Below are 24,802 nucleotides of genomic sequence, written 5' to 3' on the forward strand. Positions count from 1 at the left end.
TCTTCATTAGGCTGATTTTTAATGGCTGTCAAAAGGGTAGAAAGGGATCAAGCTTGCTTCCAAATCTGGTAACAGTCTACAAAACAACCAGGAAAGCCCGGTTTTGGAGAGGGCTGAGTATAGCAAGGATACCTCATGTTTGTGACACCCGCCACTGGCACTTCAAAGAGCTATGCAAGCAAGTATTTTCTGCAGCTCACTGTAGTACAGGTATCTAGAACAGATAAATCCTGAAACGGTCTATAAAGTCCTCAGCTCAGTAACAAACCTCCTCATTCAACATGACTAGGGTCTGGCTCTTATGGCTAGAGCTCTCCACCCCCTTCATCTGAGCATGCTGGTCTCACATACCTTGGAGCACACTGAAATAACAATATCTCTAAGTCTAAAAAAGCCCCATACTAAGAGAGGTATTTGTTGGCATACTTGCTACTGAACAGGCATATGAGTCAGAGCCTTTCAGATCAGTGAAGCTGTATTAATTTACACCAGCTGAGGATCAGACCAGTAAAACCCTATAAATTAGATTTGTCATTCCACACAGAGAGTGACAAGGGGGAAAACCTATTTACCAGATGAGAAAATGCAAATTCCGTCTTCAAATACCACCTTATTGTTCTCCAGTTAGTTAAACAGTCATTTTTCAAGGCCATGTTCTTAATAAACACAAAAATCCCAGCTATATCCACACCATGACAAAATATGTGGGGATTTTCAAAGTCAATTTCAGAGGCAAGCAGCCATCACAGTGGCTTCCAGATCTAAGAAATGTCCAAAGAAAGAATATAATCACCTACAACCCTTACAACAACCAAATCAAGAGGAAAACATCACCACATGTGGCATTTTGGCTGCCTGTGAGAACTACAGAGAACTATCAGGATGAGTGTTTTGCTTCCAGTCTGGCAAGGATCACCTGGTTTTTGATCAATATATTATTTTTATTATAATGAAACTGATGGGCAAATATTTTTCTTCACCCTAAAAAAACAAGCAAGCAAAATCTGTTTGGATTTTCAAATAAATTCGCTTAGACTGAGCCTCTATCCTATTAATGTCACACATTAGCAGAAGCCTGAATTTTGATGATGCAAACATTAATGAAACATGAACTTGGATGTTACATGAAGGGTGGGAAGGGCACCTCGGTTGCACAGACAATAGAGATCTTATAAAAGAGGACTAAGACTGTGGCTTGTTTAGCTTAACTGAAGAAAGGTGACATTTGATTGCTGTCTCACTGCAGGATAAATGTCAAAGCAGGAAGGAGCTTCAGGGAAATGCTGGAAGAGGAATAAATAGCTGTGAATTAGCCATAAAAAATGTAATCTTGAAATTAGAAGAATTTAAATGTAAGAGATTCTGAAACAGTCTCTCAATAGGAGAGCTGGGGTGCTTAAAATTGCTTAGATGGAGTCTGACTGCTTTATGACAGGGCAATTGCCATGTACATCAGGAAGAATTTTGCATATTCATTATTGAGTCATAAACTGAATAACCAGAGAAAGGCACTCAAGGAGCAAATTCAAATAGGCTGATCATCACGCTTTTGTGGAAAGGCAATAGGTCATTATTCCTTACATTTCATTAGAGCACCATATAAAAAATTATTCTAACCTTTAAGTAGGATTGATTTACCTGTAACTGGCACATTGCATTCTGAATATTAGAAATTGTGCATTTAATATTTAGGTGTTCTTCCTGTTCATAACTTCCACTGACAGAAGCTTACGCTGCACATGCTCAGCACCTCTGAAAAACCAGGTCTGGAGTTCACTGGTGTCTTAAAAAAAATGATCAATTGCACTTATACTCTTGAGCCTGATGGGTTGCTTTAAAAACCTGCTCTGAATTTGCTGTTACCAATTCAGTTCAGCACAATGCAATGCAAGCATCGGATGCAAAGTCTTCCTCTTAGATCTGCCAGCTGGATCTAACATTTGATTCTTGTGTTTAAGATCTAGTCACCATTAGGGTGTCTTTTTTTTATTCACTGGCATTTATAGAGTAAAACATGATCCTGCTGCTATTTAATCAAGATTCAGACCTCTCAGTATCAACAAAATGTAGTCAAAAGAACCCATGAAATCCTGCTCCAATCAATCAGCTGTAAATATCTTTGTTGGGGGATTCTCTTGAGAAATCAAGTATACCAGCCTCTTTGTTAATTGGTGTTTGTTGAAGAGCCAGTGCCTCTTCAGAAGGAATGTCATTCATCTCCATTTTCTAACAAGATCATCAGGACTTCCAGTTTAAGAATCTTGAGGCACACAAACACTAAGATTTGCAGTCTCCCTGTTTACCAAGGGAAAGGGAAGCATGCAGAGAGGAAGTGACTAGCTTAACTCTACAACAGCTTCATTCTTAGTTTTGCCCCTTTTCCAGTGGAGATGCTGCTTGTCTCCCACCTGTCATCTTCCACCTGATGATAACCAGGTCTAGAATCTTTGGTGGTACTATTCTCTAAACAGCAACCATAAAAGCAAGATTGCAATTTCAGGTATTATTCTTCCTGATAGGTCCCAGTTTAGATCAGCCCAGCTGGGAAGTCAACATGGCAATTTCTGACTGGCCATTGCTATAAACGCCCTACAGGCTGTGGAAGTTTAACTGAGTTCTTCATCATCCAGATGTTCCAAAACAGGAACCAACAAGTTGGCCTTCCTAATCCACATATAAACTTTTAAAAGGGGTCTCATTTCTGGATTTGTAAAACAACCATTGAGGTCAAATGTCCTGCTTCTTCGCCAGAAAGTTGAACAAGAACTTCAGGTGCTATGCAACTTCACAGGCTCTGGTTTTCAGCTCTCTGCAGTAGGATGTCATGAAGCAGCAAGGCCTGGCTGCTCCTGAAGGGATAGGGAGCCAAGCAGAGTAACCCAGCCAGGAGAGGCACCTCACCAGCCAGCATCCAGCCTCATGGTAACCTGAGGGAGGTGAGCAGGGCAGCCTAGGGATGGCAGGCAGGTTCCACCAGGAGTCCACGTCATCAGGCAGGAACATTGTCACGTGCAGGTCAGGGCCAAGCTAGAAGTGCAAGTCAGAATCAGGTTTGGTGATGCTTACCACAGAGAGATAGGGCCCAGAGATCACCAGGAAGGTTTATAGTGGCAAGTCAGCTCACAGCTTGGAGATGAGATGGGTGAGATCTATGGCTGGGACAAGCACATTGCCAACATAACTAAGATTGAAGTCCCAGGCCTGAGCTTAAATGGAGCCCCTAAGCCTGCGGACAGAGGGTATGGGTGGAGATCTCAGGTGAGGCTCATCAAGGCCTATTACTGACCTCAGGGCCCTACTACAGAAACACAAGTGATACTGCAATCAGGTAACAGATGATCATGCTGGGGTGGCAGGAAGACCATAACAGGCTTGGCTCTAAGATACATAAGGGAACTGCCGCATGGATGAAGGCATGCTATTTTCTTCTGATTCTGAGCAACACCGAGAAGCACACATTCTTCCCAAGTCGCTCCAGCTTTACTGGAATATCAATGAGTATTGAGCGTGCAACATCCTTGTTCTGTAAAGGACACACAACACATAAGATTTTAAGGGTAGCTGCTTTATAGCATATATACATTAAGATACAGATGCTGAGAAACACAGAGCTAGGGTTTCCTGAGCTGTGGGGGGAAAGAGAGAGGATGTGGCTGTTTCAGGCCTCAGGCAAAGAATGCCAAAGGAAGAGAACTCAGGAAACATATAAACAGAATCAGTTCTGAGAAATGGCTTGATTTATCCAGGAAGATTAAAGTTGGTATGAGAGGAAAAATTACATACCTCTTCAGCAAGCCCCAAAACACACAGAACTTTATAAATCTCACTTACAGGATTTCTATTATAACCACAAAAGGAGGCCCAAGAAAATAAAACATTGGCAGCGCTAAGGTTTATTATTGTAGAAAAGGGGCTAAAACTGGAATGAAGGTATATGAAGAGAGGGACAAATCCTGAGGAAATCAGCAGAGCATTATTAACTTCACTTCTGTCAAAACTTCCCCTGAATACTTCAATTAGAAAATGAACACAGTGGCATACGTAAAGACAAGCCTCACAATATGCTCAGCATTACACACTGTCAACAAAATCTGAAAGCCTGTCTTGAGACTTAAAAAACAACTTGTAGACAGACAACCTTTCCGTCTACATGCTTTTCTAAGCATGGAACACCTCTTAAAAAAAAAAGAGATTTGACCTTTCAGATATAAAATAAATACCAGCTGAACCTCTAACTCTGTTTAAGGTGGAGAATTAAGAGTAAAATAAATCAGAAAGGAAGCTTTTAAATCTTTAACAGTCTAATAAAAAACCCAACTAGAATGACCTCTTATCACATGTAGGTAAGAAGGAGCGATGAGGGTAGGATGCTAGACAGTAGACTGGGGCCAGAAAATCAGTCTACTGCCATGTTCCTGCAACACTTAAAGGAGACAAGAAACTATTCGAGTTTCTATATAAGGAGTGAGGACTTTGGGGAAGAAGGAAAGAGTAAGGTTTGGCACCCTTTTGAGAGATACCATCTCCTCTCCTGCATCATGGACTCCCTCATGTTATAGCAGACTTCTCCTGGGGAAAAGTGATTTAGCAAAGGCAAGGAATAAAATGGAGATGATTGGCAATGTTCTGACATGCAGTGAAGCTAACTCCCCACTCCTTTATCTTCACAGCCATCACCACAGCCCCGTTTCACACACTTAGCAGCCACACTTCCATGTGTCTGAGCTGTCCCAGGCACAAACAGGATGCCTCAGCCATGAATGCTCCTGACATTGAAGTAAATCCTCTTTGGATATCTTACAGCTGTTCCTCTTTCTACCCTTTGACTAGGCTCTCCTCTGCTTGTAGAAGTGGACTTTGAAAGAATTTGGCTGCTGATGCCAGGGGGGAACTCCCACGAAGGCAAGGAAGTTGTGTGCAACTTGTGAAGTGAGGAAGGAACTCCCGTGTTCTGACCAGAATGTCACATTAGAAGTGATGTTACACGTGATGAAGCACAGACTTTCAAACTAAGGAACCCACCTCATCCTCTCCCACACAAATTTGTAAGGATCTCCACTCATTGACCATTATTTTCTGCTGCTGATTTTTTTAAATCTCTAACATGAAATAATGCAATGATTACTTTAGTGTGTACATAGACTATTCAAACAAAAAGAGACAGGAAAAGAATTACACAACTAAAGACAAATAATTAACTCAACTCCCTACAAACTTGCCTAAATTCCAGGACACTCAGACTACTGGTTAAAATAAATTATCTTTGGGTCTTTTATGGAAATATACAGTTGTGTAGCTTGTACTGTGATGCTGATGCATCACATTTGATAGTGATTGTATTTGAGGGGTTAGCTTTCACTCCCATACATATGCAATGTTTTTGCAACAGCATTCATAATTTCATCTCCAAGGAACAATGCTGGATTGACAGCCTTGAAGTCTAATGCCTCTTGTTTAGTCATTTAAAGTCATGGAAGCTGTTGTGCAGCACATGTTCCTCCTATCAACCTCCTTATCTCTGGGGAAGGAAGAAAGAAAGCAAGCAGAAGAGTTTCCAGTACTTTGTCCCATTACCCACTGAAATTGTAACACCAAGGAAATACATCTGCCACGATGTTAGGTGCACACTCAGAAAAGCATCTGAGGCAATCAGGTCTGCTGCCCCGAGCTGCATTTATCTGAAAGGAAGTGAAGTGAGGCCCCGTGAAACCCCATGTTACCTTTTTCTCCTGAGCAGTGAGATTAGGGGTTCTCACAGGTGCATGGGGTATTCCTTTCCTCCGACCTCTGTTCTCAGGCAAAGGGTAGAGAGGAAGGCCACGACAGATTTCCTTCAGGCTGGTCATAGCTGCTGAGGAAATACGAGGAGGAAAGGCAAGGCAAACTGGAGAGGTGCAAGGAACGGGGAAGGAAGGGTGCAGGCAAGCAAGAGGCTAAGCGGTTCAGGTGTACCACCACTCCGGGGTGATCTCCAAGAGGACAGGCTGTCCTCTGGCTTTTCCAAACAGGGCTGTCAAGCAGAGAGGGCAGGCGGCACAGGTGACACACCTCCCCCCTCTTTGCGGTGCCATTGGCTCTTCCCTCCTCCTCCAAAATGAATGATTCACAGTTTTGCTGTTTATTCTCTGGGTGCTTTGTCAGCTGGTGCTGTGCTAAGCCACTAGAGCAAACTCAGTCGCTTTCCAAATCATCTGATTCCCCCAATGTCCTAGTGAGTCATGGTCCAGAGCATGAACCTTGCCTGAGACCTCAAGGATTGTGCATTTACATTTCCATAGTTTAGGAACCAACTAAAGTTAATCACTGTTATTCATGTCACTGTTCAGCTAAGATGAGCATTCTCTGTTTGACACTTGTAGGTATGGGCTGTTCCTCAGATCTCATCAGTTCATCTTCTAGACAACAGCAGTTGTCAATGATAACAGCAAAATTTCTGCTCCTCTTAGCTCACAGGCATGAATGGCTTTTAGTAGTATTAAACTGGAAATGTACTCATTAGCACTGGTCTTGTTTTTTTCAAGACAGGCAATAATTGAGAGGAAGAATTAAGGCTTTCAGTTCTAAGTCACTTTTATACCTTACAGTCAACAACAACTAGAAAGTCTTACGTTACTGCCATCCAGACATCTCAAGTAAATGAATATACTTAACTTTGATTTTCCACTTACAGTCCAACATGAACTTCGCTCTCTGTTTTGAGTTCTTGTTTAAATTATACAGGAGCTTCTTGACCTTTATTACATCCATGGAACTACAACTCTCAGCCAGGGAATTTTCTCAAGTGCCAGAGTTTAAGCCTGGTGAAATTAACTGGGAGAAATATTTCAGTTAGGAATGAGCCTAAAACCTAGGAATAAAAAAATACTGTATTTTCCCACAGGGCAGCAATCAACAAGCGATGACAACAAAGCACAATTATTAAATGACAGCATCTCATTAATGTCACATTGGCTTTAGCTCTAGGACATACTGCACATCCCCAGCTCCCACTGAAGATGCTCGAGTTGAAAGAACTCAGACCATCCCAGGGGAGCTGAGCACACGGCATACTCAAACCCTCGGAAGGATACTAACTCATTTATGGCAGGAGAATTTTGTTTTGTAATTATACAGTATTTTAGCTGCTTCCAAACAAAAGGCAAAGACAAAAAGGAGTGGAAAAAGCCTTCTTCATATTTGAAAATTATCTACTTGGTTTTCTTATACATACAAAAAAGGAAGGTGAGGGTAAGGTCAGAAAATTCTACCCCAAAACCTAGCTAAATGACCCCGCCTCACATAAACATCCCAAAAGGAAATAAATCTTTCCTTCTTCTTCTTTGTGTGACCCACATTCTCCAAACCCCTCAAAGGTCTGGTCCTGCGCACACACGGGCACAAGAACAACCTCGTCTACACTGGGACTCCCATCGGACCCGCTTCCCTCTGTGGCATCAGGCAGAAGTTAATGGCGTTATACTGCTGTGAAAGCTGAAGAGAGGGAGAATGAAGCGGGGGGGGGGGGGGGGGGGGACGGGGGGGACGGGACGGGACGGGACAGAACGGAACTCACTCCCGGAATTAAAATTATTTCTAGGGCTTAGCACTTTCAGCCCCTGATCACTACATACTGGAGCTTCTCTGTGTCCCTGGGAGCTTTGTGTTGGAGTTACCTGAGCAAAGCTGACTGCAGGGTCGTGCCCAGCGCTGGCTGGGGGGGGGGAGCGGGGAGGGGCAGGTGTATCAGTGGTGTCAGAGCAGACACCCCAGTTTCTCTGAGAAACCCCATCTCTGTGATCATGGAAAGAACCCCAGTGCGTGTGCTCGTTTGTGCACCGTGTGAGCCGCACCTAAACCCCCCCAAATCCCCCTTCCCACCCCCGGGGCTGCCCGGTGTTGGGGGGGACCGTGGTGCCCCCGGGGGTGCCGGGCCGTGTCCCCGGGGCCGGGCAGGTGTCATGAGCCGGGCGGGCTGGCAGAGGGTGCTGCAGGGACGGCCGGCACCGGGCGGGCTGCTCGGGCTGCCCCCGCCCCGCACCACCACCACCACCCCCCCCGCGCACCCCTCCGCACCCCCCCGCACCCATCAGCGCACACAGGCGCGCACCGGCTCCTGGAGGAGAAGATGCGGCTGGGAAACAACGGCAGCATCTGAGAGCAACGAGGAGCAGCCCAAGCGAGGAGGAGGTGCGGAACCGACCCATCCTCCTCCTCCTCCTCCACCCTAACACAAAAAAAAAAAAAAAAAAAAAAAAAAAAGCACATATAAAGAGCAGGAAGAAGATCACATGTTATAATAATCCCCTTTGCAGCCAGACAGGACCAGAGAGGAGAACTGCCCAGTTAGGACTGAGAGATGTGCTAGAGGCTCAAAGGGAGGCAGAGACAAAACTTGGAGAGAACTAACCAGCCCTCAGGAGGGAAGGGACCCCCCAGCCCTGCGCCTCGCTGTAGCAGGAGGGAGGAAGCATCGTCCAGCCCCCCCCCCCCCCCCCGCCCTTTTTCCCCTCTCGCCTGGGCGCTGCACCCCCACCCCCGGAGCGCAGCCCCGGGCCGAGCCTCCCCCCCTCCCCCCCCCCACCTCTCCCGCCGCCCCTCCCCGGGAACCGCAGCCCCCGCATCGCGGCCAGAAGCCGCGGTCCAGCAGCAGAGACGGCAAAGGATTGCCCGGGCACCGGCACCGGCGAGCTGGCGTTGGGTTTGTTTTTTACTCTTATCCCCATTAGGCACTCGCTGTGTGAAGCAAAGCCCTTGGAGGTGGGGGAGAAGTGGCTTCCGTGACAGCGGAGGGAGGAGGGAAATAAAATAAAATAACCCAAACCAAAATCCAAAGAGAGAAGAGCCAAGGAAGCACTTGCTTCTCATCATCTCTCAGGGAGAAAAGCCAACTCTGTTCTTCTTATGACCCTCTGCTGCAGGGAGCAAAGGGAAGGCAGGTACTGGGGTAGACCTAACAAAGCAGGGTTCCCGCTGCCCGGACCCCATCGCTCCCCCGGGTAGCAGGAGGCTTGCGGGGAGGTGCGAGGGGGGATAGGGAAGGTTGTCAGGGGGAAGCCAGGCAAAGCTTCCCCAAAGCTCCACGAAGCTCCACCAAAAGCGAGGAGCAGAAATGAAAGTTTCAAAATAGCATCCAAACGACCGCAAAGGACCGGACGGAACAGAGCTCTCGGCGTCGCATCAGTCCTCGATGGTGCATTCGAGGGGCTGCATCAGGGATGTGAATGTTCCCGGGCCGCTGCATGGAGAGGGGTAAAGACACAGAAAATCCTTGTTATTTATTTATTTATTGGAAGCAATGTACGGGTGACACCCAGAAGGCATCTGAGCCCTGAAAAAAAACCCACCTCTGGACCCAAACGAGAACAAGAAGAATGAGACAGCAGCCTTGACCCCTACACTGAGAGGAAGGTGAGCAGAAAGAAAGAAAGAAAATACAGAAAAGCCATGCAAGCACCAAACCTGTAGATTACTGCAGCTCTTTTTTGCTTCATTGAGGACAGATATTTTACTGACAGCCATGCAGCATAAAGGCATCATGCTGATTGTGCTCTTGGAATATTTTATTTCTGGCCATGGGGAAGCAGGTAAGCAAAATAAATCAATATTGCCATTCATGAAACAATTTATCCTAAGTTTACCAAGGGGAAAGGGGATAGAAATCAGGTCTGTGTTAAAAAAAAAGTATGACACCATCATTTAGATTGGATTTTTATAAGGAATCTGGGTTAGTCAATATATATAAATGCTTCTTATTCTCTGCAACACACAGCCTTATAGCTCAGCCTCCTCCCAAAGACTTATAACAGCATGTACAGTTTCATACATCCTTAAAAGAAAAAACTGTATTATTTTTCTGAATGAAAGAAAAGTAAGAGAGGAAGAAAGAGGTAGATAGATTGAGATATGCTGGATATTTGTTTTGAGGATGAAACACTGCCATCCTAGGCAGGACAAGAGGGAAATAACAGTATCCTTGGACAGCATCGCTGTAGAAATTTGAGTTATTCTCTGTTAACTTCATTTTGCATCATTAAAAGTCAGGGATGCTGTTTAGGAATTATTATGTATCCAAGACAGTCCATTCACTCAGTGTGTTCCCTGATTTAATAGTTAACATGCAGCAGACAAGATTAAATTAGCATTAGAGCGAAAATGGATTGGGACAGAAAGAGAAGTTGATTAGTTGTGTGTGTGTATATGTGGGTGTATAAATAAACATATATAGGAATGATACGGCTGTAACGGTATTTACATAGGGTCCTAAAAATACCTGGATTATGATGGAGACAAATTCCTTAAGGGAAAGGAAGCAAAGCATTAGATTATTTTCTTCTTGCTGTGGTTTAATACATCTTTAAGGTTAAAAGGGATGAATTATGAAGATCAGGTCAGAAAAATAAAAATAAGTATTGATAAAACAACAAGACATCCTTGATGACTTTTCCTTTGAGATACTGGCTTCGGGTGTCTCTTTCTGTACAGGAAAGCATACCAGTGGTTTAAATTTCACCTGTGTGCTCAGAGTATTAGGACAGGAACAACACTCTACATGCAGTGATTTAAAAGCGATTGAAGTGTTCAGCCACCCTGCAAGCCCCAGTAAAGTCAAAGGCAGATCAGGTGGCTTCAGCTCAGATTATTCCCCAGCTAGGTCATTTTTGATAACATAGACATCAGATTTCCATAATGGAATTATTTTCTTAATTTTTTTTCTTAAATTTTCTAAATTATTTTCTTAAAAACTGAAAACAGCTCCTGAATTTACAATCCTATCATATTATCCAGTGACACATTGGGGAAAAAGGCTGGTTATCACAACATTCCAGGGAATGAGTGGAGGGAGGACATGGTACCTTAGTCCTCTTAGTATCTTATTTTGGGCATTCACTAGTTTCCCAGCCTAGGACTCTCCCTACAGGATACGTATGTTGATACATAGCACAGAAAGGTTACAGAGATGTCTTATAAAGTTGCTGATACCGTTGTGGAAAGCAGCCTGTAATAAACTAGCTTAGATTTGCTCTGCATCCAATTCACAAAGTGAAAATGAATCTTCAAGGAAATGCAGCCCACAGCTGACTGCTTGGAAAGTGAATTTGAGGGGAGGCAGCATGTTCTGTATGGAGCTAAACACAGAATAATGGTGTAGGACATAGTGAATAACAGCAAAATAATTGGATAATGAAGGTGATGATGCCAAGGATTCAATTTCACTTCAAATAAATATACTCTGCTTGGTCAAAAGGTTGCACAAATCATAAGCCTGTGAAAGCACAAGGGTTACCTGTTTGTTTGTTTATTTATTTATTTATTTTAGAAGCAATATAAAAATCCTGAATTAACCTTGAATCTTTACAGGTCCTGTTACAGGCAGGCTCAGTACTGCTCAGCCTAAGGTTAGTTCAGACAGTGTTTAGCCCATCTGTGTAAAATGATTTAGAAGTCTCAGCCTTTTCCTGAGCAGAGAGGTGTACAGGGAAGTTTGGTTTTGACATACTTTACTAGCCTATACAGTAAATTCCCTTTTCAGCCCTATAGTTGGTCCCTTCTGGTCAGAAGTGAAACAAATTGATGGGGCAGTTGTGTGGGGAGTACATGGAGTACAATATTTGTGGGGAGTACAGTATTTGCCTTCTGCAACCTGTGCAGAGAAGACAGTCAGGGTTGTCAAGATTGGCTCCTTAGATCTTTAAATATAATGCCAAGGGAAAAATAAAAAACCACCTTAGTGGTTTGGGTGGAGGAGTCACCTAGGTTTTATATTATGAGATGTGACACTTGGGTGATCCTTCCCCTAGCCTTATGCAGGCGGAGGGCATTATTCCCCTCAAATAAACTCGCAGTGGTCTCAAAACTCTTGCATATTGGGACAGTTAAGGGGACAGACAACAACTTGGGCTGTTGCTTCCATGCTGGCCAGCCCAGGCCGGCCCAGGGCTCCCCAGGGGAGCGGTGCCTGGGCCAGGTCTCCTCCCGATGGCCATGGCCGCCCTCCAAAAGGGGGCGTGGTGTGGCCAAAAATGGCCATTTTCTAGCACCAAGCTTAAAAATCAATTTGCAGGACCTGATCATCAGCAGGGTTTGGTTTCCTCTGGTCTGGGGTTATTCAGTTTGTCTGCAGATCAACTGTAGGTGTTGGAGCCCAGCCTTGTTCCAGGAGGGATGTGGGCAGGCAGACTGTGACTGGCCACAACGGAATATTGCCCAGATCTGGGATTTTATTCTTCTTTTGTCCGTGCCTCAGGTCATGGAGGCAGCTTGGTTTCGTAGCACATTCAGAACTTCACCTTTGGGGTGTTTATGAAGGCTGGCTCATTAGCTCCAGTTGTGAGGGCTATTTTAATGCAGAAATACATTGGGCTACTCATAAATGGATGAAGACTTGCCAAACTTACTGCATGTCGGCCCCAGACACACCAAAGGGTTGTATAGCACTGCTGCTGCAACCAGCATTAAGGGGTAAAGTTCTAGGTCTGATTAATAAAAACTCATGTCCCCCAGGTGCTTAGCTCTAAAAGAACATTTTAAAGTTTTCAGTTATTAAGAAAAAAGTTAAACAGATATACAAGAAGTGAAATCCAGGTTGGACATAGATGCTGAAACTGCTCCACCAAAACCAGCAGAAGATGCCCAAAGGTTTTAGTGTTTACGTGTTGCTCAGAACTGTGAAATTCGCTCTCCTGTCTCACTGTAGGAGACTTGAACACACAAAATCATGAATTTGCATATGGAAAATAAATAAAAATTCAATTCAAATCACTCCAAAAATATTAGGCATCTTTCCAGTCACATCAGCAGGCTTTGACTGAGTTGCCATATGACCTTTCTTCTGTCAGGTATCCAGTGGAGGGTGGAAAAAACCCTAAAAAAAATGGAACCTGATTTTCGTAAATGTCTACAGTGTTCTGTTGCATTACAAGGCCCTGAAGTAAGAGATCTCCGTTTGGAATGGTGTCCCAGGAATATCAATAGTATGACCTCCCTTGAACTGTATGATTCCCTAATCATCGGATAACGCCATTGTTATGACACGTGTCAGGCATGTGCCATTGACCTGCCACTTTGTGGCACAGCTCTGAGGGACCAGAAAACAAACAAATAAATTAATCATACCATTTATGGAGCCAAGCCATCCTCCATGGAGTAAAAGCTAATCAACTTCAATAACATGCAGTGCCCATGCGCAATCAAACTGCTTAGTTCTTTATGAATTATTCAATTAGTCCTCCTGGCAGTTGGGGTAAGTTGTATGTTCGCCTGGCTGCTGTTTCTCTTCTGCAGCAGGCCCACCTCACTGACAAGATTCAACATTTCATGTTGTTTCCACAGAATCAGTGAGTGATGGACAGGCTGTTCTATCCTTGTGGCCAAGCAGTGTTCTGCCAATTGATTTCTTTAAATACAAAGCTTTTAATCGACTGCAGATTTTGTTTCCCAACCTTTCTCCTTCTCTCGAACTCCCTTCTGCTAATTTGCACTTTGTTCTTCTCCCATTTTCCTAATGACACAGCAGTTCAGACAGGAACTGTTTATTGATGTTGCTGCATTAGCAGGCAGAGCAGATAAACCTTCTTGTGACTGTCGTTCAGGAGAACAACTGTGTTTTTCTTCCTTTTCCAGGTTCAGATAAAAACAGCTGAAAAACTCAATACAAGACTAATAGCCCATTTATGGGAAATGCCAAAAGCAGTCATTCCCTTTCAAAAATGTTTCCTTTTTTACTTTTTCAAAGTCTGCAAAGCTTTCCCTATGTAACTCCTTAAATTTAGAACTCCAGCATCCCATTTCCTCTATGAAAGCTTTAGTGGTGTGATCCATCAATAGAGATGGACTTTCTTTTAATTACATCATATATTTATCCATAATCCAATAGCATTTGTAACATGAACCCATTCTTAATCAAACCTGACTCTTAGTCACAGCTAATGCTTGTTCAAAGCTCAGTTGTAAGACCAGTCCCACGTAAATTCTCTGGAGGCAAAGATGAGACCTTCCTGCAGCACCGAGCAAAATCAGTCAATATCCAATTTAAACACAGTGCTTTCCTTATTTTCAGTAGTTTTTACCAAACAGCTTGGACATGAGCATGAACTTAAATTCCACTTGCAAAGACATTCTTGAAGCATGCAGTTCTAGCTCATTATATTTTTGCTGACCTGCAAGGATAGATTTATCTTTATTTCAAGAATTCTTCATGACTCGGTGAAATTCAACCTTCAGAGCAGACAAAAATTTGGCATTTCAGATGCTCTTCAAAAAGGAGGAAGCTCTAAACAACTTTATTGGAAACCTGAGTCCTTTCTCAGGACAAAAAGACTCATAGAAATTGCAAGGAACCTCCCAGATAAAATCTCTGGAGGTCCTGGTGTTCCCCTGTAACTGTATTAAGCTCAGATGGAATAAGAAGTTCATAATCAGAAAGAAAATACATTGAGATGGTCATCAAGCAGTCAGGATGGTGTGAGGGCTTGGTGGAGGATCTCCAGTAGTGCTAAGAATCACCTGCTCAGTTGAAGTTGAGGAGCAAAGAACAGACCTGATAGCCAAACATCCCCATCTTCCCTCCTTTCTTCTCCAGCTAACTTCTGCAACTCTCCTCTCTCATGAAAATCCACCCCTGTGCTGGCACATGGAGTAGTGGTGGGGCTGAGGAGGGGCAGCTTTCATTCCTTTGAGCCAAGGACTGTTAGGTGCACATGTAATTCGGGGACTGCTGCCCTCTAAGCTCTGCCAGTCTCCTAGGACTTCACTGGGATACTAAAAAGAAATCTTGGACAGCCCTTTCCAGCCACTGGTGAAAGACAACCTCCACCAGGAGGAAACCCACTGTGTCTCCAGACATTCCCTCTTTCCCTGAGGCTGCTGCTTAAAATGTCTGTTAGGCACACACACATTAATTCCAAGTTCCTTTGAAGGTGGCATCCACCTGTGTCTAAGAGTAGTCAAGATCATTTTTGGATTATCTACTCCCTTGCTATCTGAAGTTTAAGATTCCCTTATGCTGTATGTAAGCTAAAAAGGCACACACCATCGGTCAATGGGATTCAGTGGACATACAGCAACTTTGTTTTGCCTCCTAATCCTGGGAAGAAAAATGCATGAGGTGTTTTCCAAGACAATGTCCATCTCTGACCATTCTCTTCTGGCTTGTGCAGAAATGTGACTAAGGAATTAAGGACAGAAGCAACTCAGAGGCAAAACTGTGCATGCTGGACACATTTTTTCACCTTAAATATTCCCTTAGGAAAGAGGGACATTGGTTTCACCCAACTACATTTATGATTTGAGTATTTTTATAAGTCTGAATCAGAAAGTATTTTCTTTGACCTAACTTGATTTTAAAACCGATTTTGCCTGAGGAAAGGCTGAATATAAACCAAGTAGAGATTTTAAAATTTGACCTAGAATGTTGAACTAATAGCTGACCTTTGAACTGCTCCTAGATTACCCAGGGTTTATGGTCATCCTATGTTTCATTGGAAGGGTCATTTCCTGTAGGACTTACATCGAGTCATCTGACTTGTGACCTCTTGGATTAGATTTATGACCTTGCAAGGTCAGTCTTTAACTCCTTCTAGACTGTTAAATTGAAAAGAGAACATCGTATGTCATTAGAAAAGCAGCTTTCTCCAATATGTTAATAAGGTTTGGGGACTGACCTTTACTTGCAGTGACAGAAGACACTACTGATGACTTTGTAGTTATCCCTACCTCTTCTTAATTTAGAAATAAGTAGATATATACATTGAAGATACCAAAATTTTGCCAGTATTTGCAAACTTGGCAAACAGAATATAGTCACCTACTTCCATGTTGAGGTATTTAAACAAAAGAGAGACTTGATTTTCAGCTCTGCTAAGTATTAACAACTTCAGCTGATCTCAATAGGAACAGCAGAAACTCAACACCCCTCAAAATTATGCCAGTAACACATAACTGTAAAACTATAGAAATACATGCTTTCTTTATGTGTTTGTATGTGTAATTAGTGTCTGTAATTTCTTGGGCAGGAATCATCTCTTTTCTTAATGTATCTACAGTGTATAATACAGTTTGACTTTGCTTTCTGATAACAATGAAAATAAATGCATTGAATAGATTCAGGCCTTAGATACAGAGCTTTACTAGAGTGAAAGTAAGAAAACACAGCTTTTCTGTCGTTAAACACAAAATTCAATAGACCAACGCAATTGTATTTTCAACAGAAATCAAAGTTAAGTGCCATAAGCATGGGTCATCTAAAGACCTCAGTTTCTGAGTTAGGCGCCAAAACCAAGAACTAGATTTATTGAGCAACTCCCTCCAAACTTTGTGTGAAAAGACAAAGTAGGTGTCCTTAGAAGGAATCCTTTTGGATGTCAATCCCCAGATGGGGACTCCAAACATTTGCATGGTCACCTGTGTTACAGCCTGAGAAGTATTTGAGAAACTCTACTGAGTCGTGGTTTTTGTCTGTCTTTCAGACCCCGTGAGGCTACGAGCCTTTCGCTGTAACGGCCGTTCTTGCAACCCTCCGGTGGGAAACCTTGCAACAGGGAGGATACCGATCACTCTCACCACGTGTGGCCAGAACAGTACAGAACTGTACTGCTCCTACCCAGACCAGAATCTCCTCCATCAGGGCTCCCATGGCTGTGGGCAGCCTCGCTGCACCAAATGCAATGCCAACCAGCCTGATAACTCCCATCTCCCTGCCGACATGACAGATGATTTCTTTGCAAACCCCATCTCCTGGTGGCAGTCTGCCCAAGGGGTACACAGGGAAGAAATCAGACTGGACTTTGAAACAGAATTCTACCTGACCCATGTCATTGCTGTGTTCAAGTCACCTCGCCCTGCTGCGATGGTGTTGGAAAGATCCCAGGACTATGGGCAGACCTGGAGGCCCTACAAATATTTCTCTGTCAACTGTACAGCTACTTTTGGGCTCCAGGATGATCTCATTGAGGAGGGCTCCATGTGCACTTCCAGGTATTCAGATGCAGTGCCCTGCACCAGAGGAGAGGTAAGCAATAAATGAGGTTTGGACTAAGTTTAATATCAAACAGCTGAAGACTGGCTGAAAATAATAGAGTATGTGCTCAAAGAGATATTGTGCATATAAATTAAGAAAGATAGCCCATCCCCAAAGGCTTTGCATTCAGAAAATAAAGGGGAAGAAGAAGAGAAATTATCAGTGAAAATTAATGGAAATGCTTTAACAAATTTATTTTATGAGAGCTGCACAGGGTAGGATTAACATTGCCTAATTTTACATTGCAGATGCCAATAACTAACCTAGAATTCCAACAAAACAGACATAAGGAAATACACATTTGTAGAGTCTGATTTATCCAAACTGTTTTCCTACTTTATGATGACATGAACTGCATGGTCTTTTTTTTTTTTTTTTCTCCATATAAAAAATCATAGATGATTGGATGACTTTTAAATACATCCCTTCCCTAAGTTAAATGTAATTTTTCTTGCTGGGCGTGACTGCTCTGATTGTATCAAGCCATAGGCTCCAGAAATGAAACCCTTTAGAAACAGGAAGAGGAAGTGAGCAGCCAGGTTTCACTATCTAACAGTGGGGAAAGGCTCTCCCTTGGTATGGATATTCTGATGTGCTATTAAACATATGCAGAAGGCCTTCTTTTGAAATAAACGTACAATTGCTCTGATAAATTCCTCTGACAAAAACATTAATGACTGCTTAGTAATCAGTTACTTAGTTTAGTTACAACCCTTTTCATTCATCAATCTTGAAACAGTTTAGATGGGAAAGAAAGTAAATATCACTGATATCATTTTATAGAGGAGACATAAAGGCACAAAGGGAGATTATAAGACATTCCTATAGTCACAACAGAGGCTGGAGTCCTTTCACTTTCTTCTCTTCCTTAGAGAAATCACTATCCTCTTGGTTTCCCTGTCTGGAAGTGATCATGCAGGTTTGGCAGTAATACTTCGCTGCAAATTAAGCTCAGGTGTGAGGTGAATGGTCCAGATAGGCTTTAAAAACACAGTGGTTTCAGCAGCGCACTTCAAAATGCACTTGAGAAGAAAGAAACCAGTGGACTGTACCTGAGACAGGGAAACAGTAGTAAGGAGAGACTGAGTTCATCTTTGTGCAACAGGCTGGGAAACATCTCTGCATATTAGACATCTGGAGCAGATCATCTGACTACTAAACTGTCTTGTTCCCAGAGTAGTAATTCTGCTGGTCAGTTATCACGATACATTTAAGACAAATACATCCAAATGTCTTCTTAGAGAGATTATAATTTGCCACGTCAATACGGAATCTAGGCAACTAATATAATTTTCCACTCTTGTGTGCTTTCCAATCAAGAATCTGGAAGTACTTTGCAAGATCCATTTAATGATCTTCAGCACATATATAAATAAGGGTCCTGTTGCCATTCCACAGATGGGGAAAGAGCAGCACAGAAAGGTGAAGTGTTTCATGGTAAAACAGGACAATCCTGGCTGAGTAAGGAACAGAACACAGGGTGTGAGGCAAACGCCTTGGCCTTAAATGCAAAACAACTCTTCCTTCTCTAGTACAGTATCCTCTGCTGCCCTGCACTATGTTGGCTTTTGTGCTTACTTAACCTTGGGGAATATCATTAAGACCATATGTTGCTGCTACAACAAATCTGAGAAGTGGATGGCAGAAAACCAAATAATAAAACATTCAACCAACACAAGCCTTTGTGATTACAAGTGTCAAAATGATTCTGTCAACTTGGGCAGCAACTACACTGAAATGAATATGTGTATGCTTAATCAATCTATGCCGTGGTAGTAGACGTTAGAAAACAATAGTAATAGTAAGAACAGTCACATATTTACAGGTCATACCCCTGCAGATCCCAAATACTTCCATGAACTGTTACATGAATTGAATACGTACAGAGGTCACTTCCTCCACAGGACAGAGAGCTGAAGCTTTAAAGCAGCACACAGTAACCTAACAGAGAACGAGACAAATACTGTTTCACAGCACATTAACCCAAAAGGATTCTGAAGTTCTGGACAGACTTTAGAGACCTCTTAATCAATCCATGAAATGCCACTATGGCAAGGGTGCAAAAGCATCAGGCTTTTCAGGTCAGCAATATGACACAGCAGATTCTTTTGTGAATGAAAATAAAGGAAGGCAGGGTGTAGTTATTTAAAGTGATACCTGATCAGATTTGCTTGAGTCACACTGCTACTCTTACTACAAGTCCCACAGGAGCTTTGCCCATGCACCTCAGAACTGCAATTTTACACCTTATTTTAAAGATGTCACAATGTCACCGGGGCATCTCCTCAAGCACTGACTGACAACTGACTTGGAAGGAAGCTGATTGAATCCCCACTACTTTCATCAGTGTTCTCTGCTTCTTTTTCACCTCCACTCTGACCCATCCAATTACTGATTTTGGCTGAGCCTTGGATTGCTGAGGAGCTCACATAACAAGCTGACATTTCTGAAATGATCAAAACCATTCCAAGTTAAATGATAATTAATGCTCTGAGATAAATACCAGTTTTCTTTGCTGAGGGGGTTGAAGTAGTTTTCACTGAATGACACTTAGGTTTTTCTTGGGCGTTGTCCTATTCACTTGGAGAAGAGACACAAATTCCTTTTTAAGAGGGCACTAAAGGAATCAAAAGAAGAGATGGCTAACTAAGAACACTTAGGTTTAAAACCCATGTGGGACACATCATGAAACAAGTTTTCAGGTCAACTGGCTTCCAGAACTGAGAATGTGGGTGTGAAAGGAGAAGGTGGTAGAGCCACAGTAACATACATGCATCTGTAAAGTGAGATGCATCTCCCTGAGTCAGCACATTCTGGTGATCCTCCAAGACCACTGAAAGAGGCTTTTCCTGGGAGCACGATGGGAAACTTGGCAGAAGATGAACTCTTAGGAGACCAGAATGGAAACAAAAGACATTTGGGTGAGTGATGAGACAATGTCACAGCAGAACATAATGTATCACGAAGTTAAAGTGTATCCCTTGTCTCTCGTAGATTATCCCTTATCTTTCACCTCTGGCAGGGTCACACATCTCCATTCCCTCTCATATAAGTTAGAGCTGAGACAGAAGGTGTCATGCATTGGGGAACAAGTCCTGTAGAAATGCAAGGAGATTACTTTCTAATGTATCTTTTGCAGTTTTCTTTTACTCCAGCATTACTAAATCCCTTACTCCTGTTCAGACCCAGAGTACTTCTGCAGCTAGAATCTCTCTGAGATCCTAGGTCCCTCCACCCTAATTCTCTGGCCATAAACTTGCTCTATTGATGATTTGCAGTCTAGAAGGCAGAACAATTTATTCACTGCCAATTGCCTACACATCATTTGCTTCCTATGAAGTACCACAAAATCAACACCTAACTTTCTATGCTTATAAACACTTCACAGTGAAAATTCTCCACTAGCATACCTTAAGTCCTGATTGGCCTGTTAAGTACCCTGTGTTTTGCCTGTTGACTTCTATCACTATAAGAAATTATATATTAAATGGGAAACAAGTGCTTCTAATCCTTATCTTGTTCTTAAGGGAGAACATTATTAACTATTCTTAAAGGATAATAGTTACTGCTGTGCTCATCAGCTTCAGTGTGCCAACCTCCAACATACCATCATGAACTAAAACCAACCCCACCTTTTTAAGCTCTGTTCATCTACTGCACATGCAATGCTTGCATGGAGTCTTATGCTTCATCTGAGACCTTTTCTACCTACTTGCCCATACTTCTGTTGTTCTAATTTGAAAACACTGTACTATATACTCATGGAGCTTAAAATAAGCCTTCAGTTCAGCTTATGTAAATCAAAACTCTGGCCCAAACAAAAGGAGAAATCACCACAATGTTGCATCAGACATTAGTGTGACTTACAGTTCAAACATCATATGGGGGAAACAGGGACCGGAATGTTTCAACCTGCATCCTGACAGCACGTGCACTCAAGGATCTGAGAGATTAAGAGCACATTTTTAATAAACTGTAAAATTGGGAAATGAAAACAAATGTTCTCCTCCATCGAAGATGCTGTTTGCATGAAAGGAAGACATTAGCATGCAAAATGGGGTAGAACACTGACCTGCTTATAACCACCAGATCCAAAAGGAGACCCTCAGCCTATTGGATCTAGCTAGTGGAAGGGAGTTTTGAATCAAAGGCTGGTTCATTTATGTGAGTGTCTGTGTGACAGATGACACCAATGAAGTGTGATATAATAAACCCATTACTGGAATTCACTGGGGGCTGGAAGAATTGTGTATGCCTGAATTAAGTAACTGGTTTCTATGGCAACATGTTAAGTGTGCCTCGCGCAGAAGACCTGTTCGTTCTCCGTTTTGTATCCTGTGGTGACCTCTTTAGGGACAGAAGTCCCCAGCAGTGCCTTTTGTCAAAGATGAGTGGACTCGCTTTGTAGCTAAAAGACTTTTAATCACTCTTCTAAACACACTCTGTGAATGCCAGATGAAGACATGTCATGATGGGATGCAGTTCTGTCTGCTTGAAAAGCCATCAGGTTGTTCAGAGAGAAGCCACAGTCAACCCCATGGAAGGCCTTTTCCTCTGCACTGGCACTGAAGACCTCTGCTGCCTTCCTGCATCTACAGGGACTCCCTGAGCAACAGTTATGGCAGAGGGGAACCACCTGCACACAGACACCAAACCAGAACGGGGACAGAGTGTGTGAAATGTGTGTGATCCTGTTCCAAGGACCTACATTCATGCCAAACCTTTTGATAAACAAAGGAGGATCCCCTGCATACACACACACTCCTCATTAAGTCGCAACATCAATAATTCAAGAGGTCACCACTGAGGCTTCAGTGGCTTCTTAGAGGTCTGATCTCATATGGCAGTGGGGTCGCTGAAAAGAAACATGCTCAGCATATCACAAGGTTGAATTCCTAGTAGCTAAGTTGCAAGGGCAGGGTCTTGCACTGCAGTGAGTTGTCCAACAGCCACCAGGACTGGCCTCTCAAAGTTGCGTGATGCTTGGGTTATTCTGATTTCCAGCCGGAAAGGATTCCAGGAGGGATTAGTCACTAGTGAAGGTAAGTGCCCAAATGTTATGACTAGGGCCGTCTGTTCAACATTTCGTTTAACTTGAACTGTAGAGGAGATAGAATGCAGAGGCAAGTTGAGAGGAAGCAGTTAACACCAGCAGTGTAAACAAGCAGATAACACTGCCAGACCCTGCTTCCCTGGAGGAAGAATTAAGGGGCTCAAATATTTGTCTCTGAAGGGAATTTGAACTGGCGAGGCCAGCCCAGCATTCCCATCCCTGGCAAGTGAACTTCAAGAGGGCACCAAGTGTCCTACTCTGACCTGGGTTGTAGTGAGTCATTTCAGAGACATTTGAAACGTTCTAAACCAGCCAGAAAGACACAGTAGGGTTTTTCTGAGTATTGCTTCTGCATTTCCTGAATATACATGGCAGCAGATATCAAAAGAATTTTTCTTCTCACCCTGTTTTATAAAACCTTAGTAGAGTTGCAGCCTTGACTTTTTTTTCAAGTCTCAACTGTGAAAAAATTCTTGTCTAAAATGCTATACATCTTAGAGATTCATCGTTGTAATTTTCAAGCTCCAGGCAAGAGAACAGTGTTATGGTGAGACCATACACTTAGCTAAGTCTGTTCATATGTAAGATTTCAGCCAAGACCTAGAGATGTCAGTGGCTCCATTTACAAGAAATGGATGCTCTCCCATGAGAATACAGCTTGGTTGACATTGGTTGACAGTGATGGTGATGGGTTGTTTTAACTTTCCCCGACAGTTGAGCAGACAGAGTGAAATGAGTCTCCTCGTTCTCAGTCCAGTTCCGGACAGGCTGTCTGCATCACAGAACTCCTTGTGCCACCCTTTGCCATTTCAGAGCAAGTAGCGTTCCTTGTAATGAAGAAGGACACTGCACTTTGTGGGAGCACGGAAATGTTCTCACACCCCCATGTAAGGTGGTGCTATGTAGAATGGAAGGAATTTTGTCCATTCCCTCTATACAGACTGCAAGCTGAAGGTTTTTGTGCCCAATAGTCTAGATATTTTACTCCAACTACATTACCTGGCTTGATAGAAGATACTGCTTCTCCCTACAAACCTTGCCTTTCTACACAGATGTAGAGATTTACATCTGTGGATAACCTGAACCTACAGAATACATTTTGTTTGAGGAAGAGAAAAAGTCTGCATGGCTCTTCATATTCGTCTGACTCTAACTTCAATTGTGCAGTCTTTCCCCATCACCATATTGGCAGCAACGCCTAAATATTAATATTAATGCCACACTGGCTGGATTACTGGAATAACCTCAAAGCAAATGCCGACTGAAGGGACATTGACCCTTTCTGGTTTGGAAAACACAGAATTAATTCAAGATGCCACTGTCTTGGTAGCTGAGTTTACCCAGATCAGAGAAATTTTAAAAATCAAATGTACAATTATTTCTTTAACAAACCATCATATTCTATACTGGCTTCTGAGTTTTATTCTCTGGAAAAACAGAAAAGCAGTGGATCTTGACTAAAAAACACTATTCCATGAATCGTCAGAATGGCCCTTCTAAAAGCAAAGAGAATAACTAGACTTTCTTTGTGCTCCAAACAGTATTTCAAAACAGGAAAAAGATTACTTCTTAGTAAAGACTACTGTACCACAAGATGAAAGAATTAATTTTAGTCAAGGGGCTCCATCAAATCAATCAGAGGATATTTGCCACTGGGTAGGAAAAATTCTGAGACAATTGTTTACTATTCCTTTAAGAACAAAATCAACTCACATGAAAATCTCTTAATGAAGAGGATTTAGGACTGATGAGAGTTTTTATTGCAGCTTCCTTCTGATGGGCCTAGTATAAGCACACAGACATTTCTGACCTCATTAACCTGATTGTGTGCAACATGATCAACATAGCTTAAAGATGATTTGTAATATCAAATTTTTGTTCTGCACAAGGATCTTCTTTTGTAGGAGGCCGTGCACTGGCACTGCCCTCCATCTATGACTCATATTCCTTGACCTTAGGCTATGAGCTTGCAAGGGGGAACCTTTGTTGTGTCCACATCTTTTCTGACTAATACTGGCTGGAAGATCAGGTTAAGAAAACAGAATTATCTGCATCAAGAATGGAGAAGCAAAACATATGGCAAGAAATCAAAAATCTGAGACACTGTCTCCAGAATGAAGATGATCTCTTGATTGGTGATAAAACATCACCCCCTGTGAAGCTGTGCCAAGCTGTGTACAGCAAAATGAATCCTCTAACAGTGGCTACCTTTTTTAGCTTTGCTTACAGCATTCTCCAAACTTCCTTGCTCTTAGAAAGGTCAGGAGAGGACAGGGTAGTGACCATCTTTTTGAGGCGCAGCTGATTGACTTTTGAAAATGAGAATGACAAATATGCGCTTGATAGCAGATATGCAGATAAGCACGAATGTCCTACTCAGCATTCAGCTCCAGTGTCAGCTCCTGGTTATAAGGGAAACTCAGGATCTAGGATGTATTTCCACAAAAGGCTGAGACTATAGAGATGCTGAATACCCTCAACTTCCACCCAATTCAATGGAAGTGAAAAGATTTCTCGGGTGTCCCTTAGCAGACTTCATCACCATCAGATTTTCTTCTGCAGCTGTGCATATGCTACTTTTGTGAAAGCTGCACACTGACGTTTAGAGAAACAACTGAGCAGTCTGTTACAGCAAAAAAAGAACAGAGCTTCCACAGAGCTTGATACCAGATAGAGATTTAATTACATGAGAAATAACTTTACAGTGAACACCATGGGAAGCTCTATTCAGAGCTTGCATCTTAATGTTAAGACCA

At 42.8% G+C, this 24,802-nt stretch overlaps 2 protein-coding genes and 1 long non-coding RNA gene across 6 annotated transcripts in view; 1 reads left to right on the forward strand and 2 right to left on the reverse strand.

The window, feature by feature from the left end:
* UROC1 (urocanate hydratase 1) overlaps positions 1 to 5,972 on the reverse strand; it is a 44,026-nt gene extending 38,054 nt beyond the window's left edge. Inside the window, exon 1 of one of the 2 annotated variants that reach the window (XR_012624653.1) lies at positions 5,721 to 5,851. Coding sequence is in view for 1 of the 2 variants with exons in the window: in XM_074835639.1 (XP_074691740.1) it covers positions 5,721 to 5,846 (126 nt within the window). In the remaining variant the exon portion in view is untranslated. Of the gene's footprint in view, positions 1 to 5,720 lie in introns of both variants that reach the window. The other variant, XM_074835639.1, reaches the window with a different exon arrangement.
* Positions 5,973 to 7,970: 1,998 nt separating this feature from the next.
* The window catches only part of LOC141928040 (netrin-4-like), a 58,017-nt gene continuing 41,185 nt past the window's right edge, over positions 7,971 to 24,802 (forward strand). For 2 of the 3 annotated variants that reach the window (XM_074835640.1, XM_074835641.1), the window contains exons 1-2: positions 7,971 to 9,563; positions 16,443 to 16,984. In XM_074835640.1, the coding sequence (XP_074691741.1) occupies positions 9,497 to 9,563; positions 16,443 to 16,984 (609 nt within the window). In that variant the 5' untranslated portion in view covers positions 7,971 to 9,496. The remainder of the gene's footprint in view (positions 9,564 to 16,442; positions 16,985 to 24,802) is intronic. The other variant, XM_074835643.1, reaches the window with a different exon arrangement.
* LOC141928042 (uncharacterized) overlaps positions 17,175 to 24,802 on the reverse strand; it is a 37,158-nt gene continuing 29,530 nt past the window's right edge. Inside the window, exons 5-6 of the long non-coding RNA XR_012624654.1 lie at positions 18,878 to 18,934; positions 17,175 to 18,045 (exon numbers count right to left, since the gene is read on the reverse strand). This is a non-coding gene — a long non-coding RNA (uncharacterized LOC141928042). The remainder of the gene's footprint in view (positions 18,046 to 18,877; positions 18,935 to 24,802) is intronic.

The sequence above is a fragment of the Strix aluco genome, chromosome 11 (assembly GCF_031877795.1).
Source record: "Strix aluco isolate bStrAlu1 chromosome 11, bStrAlu1.hap1, whole genome shotgun sequence".
In the NCBI taxonomy this organism is placed as follows: domain Eukaryota; kingdom Metazoa; phylum Chordata; class Aves; order Strigiformes; family Strigidae; genus Strix; species Strix aluco.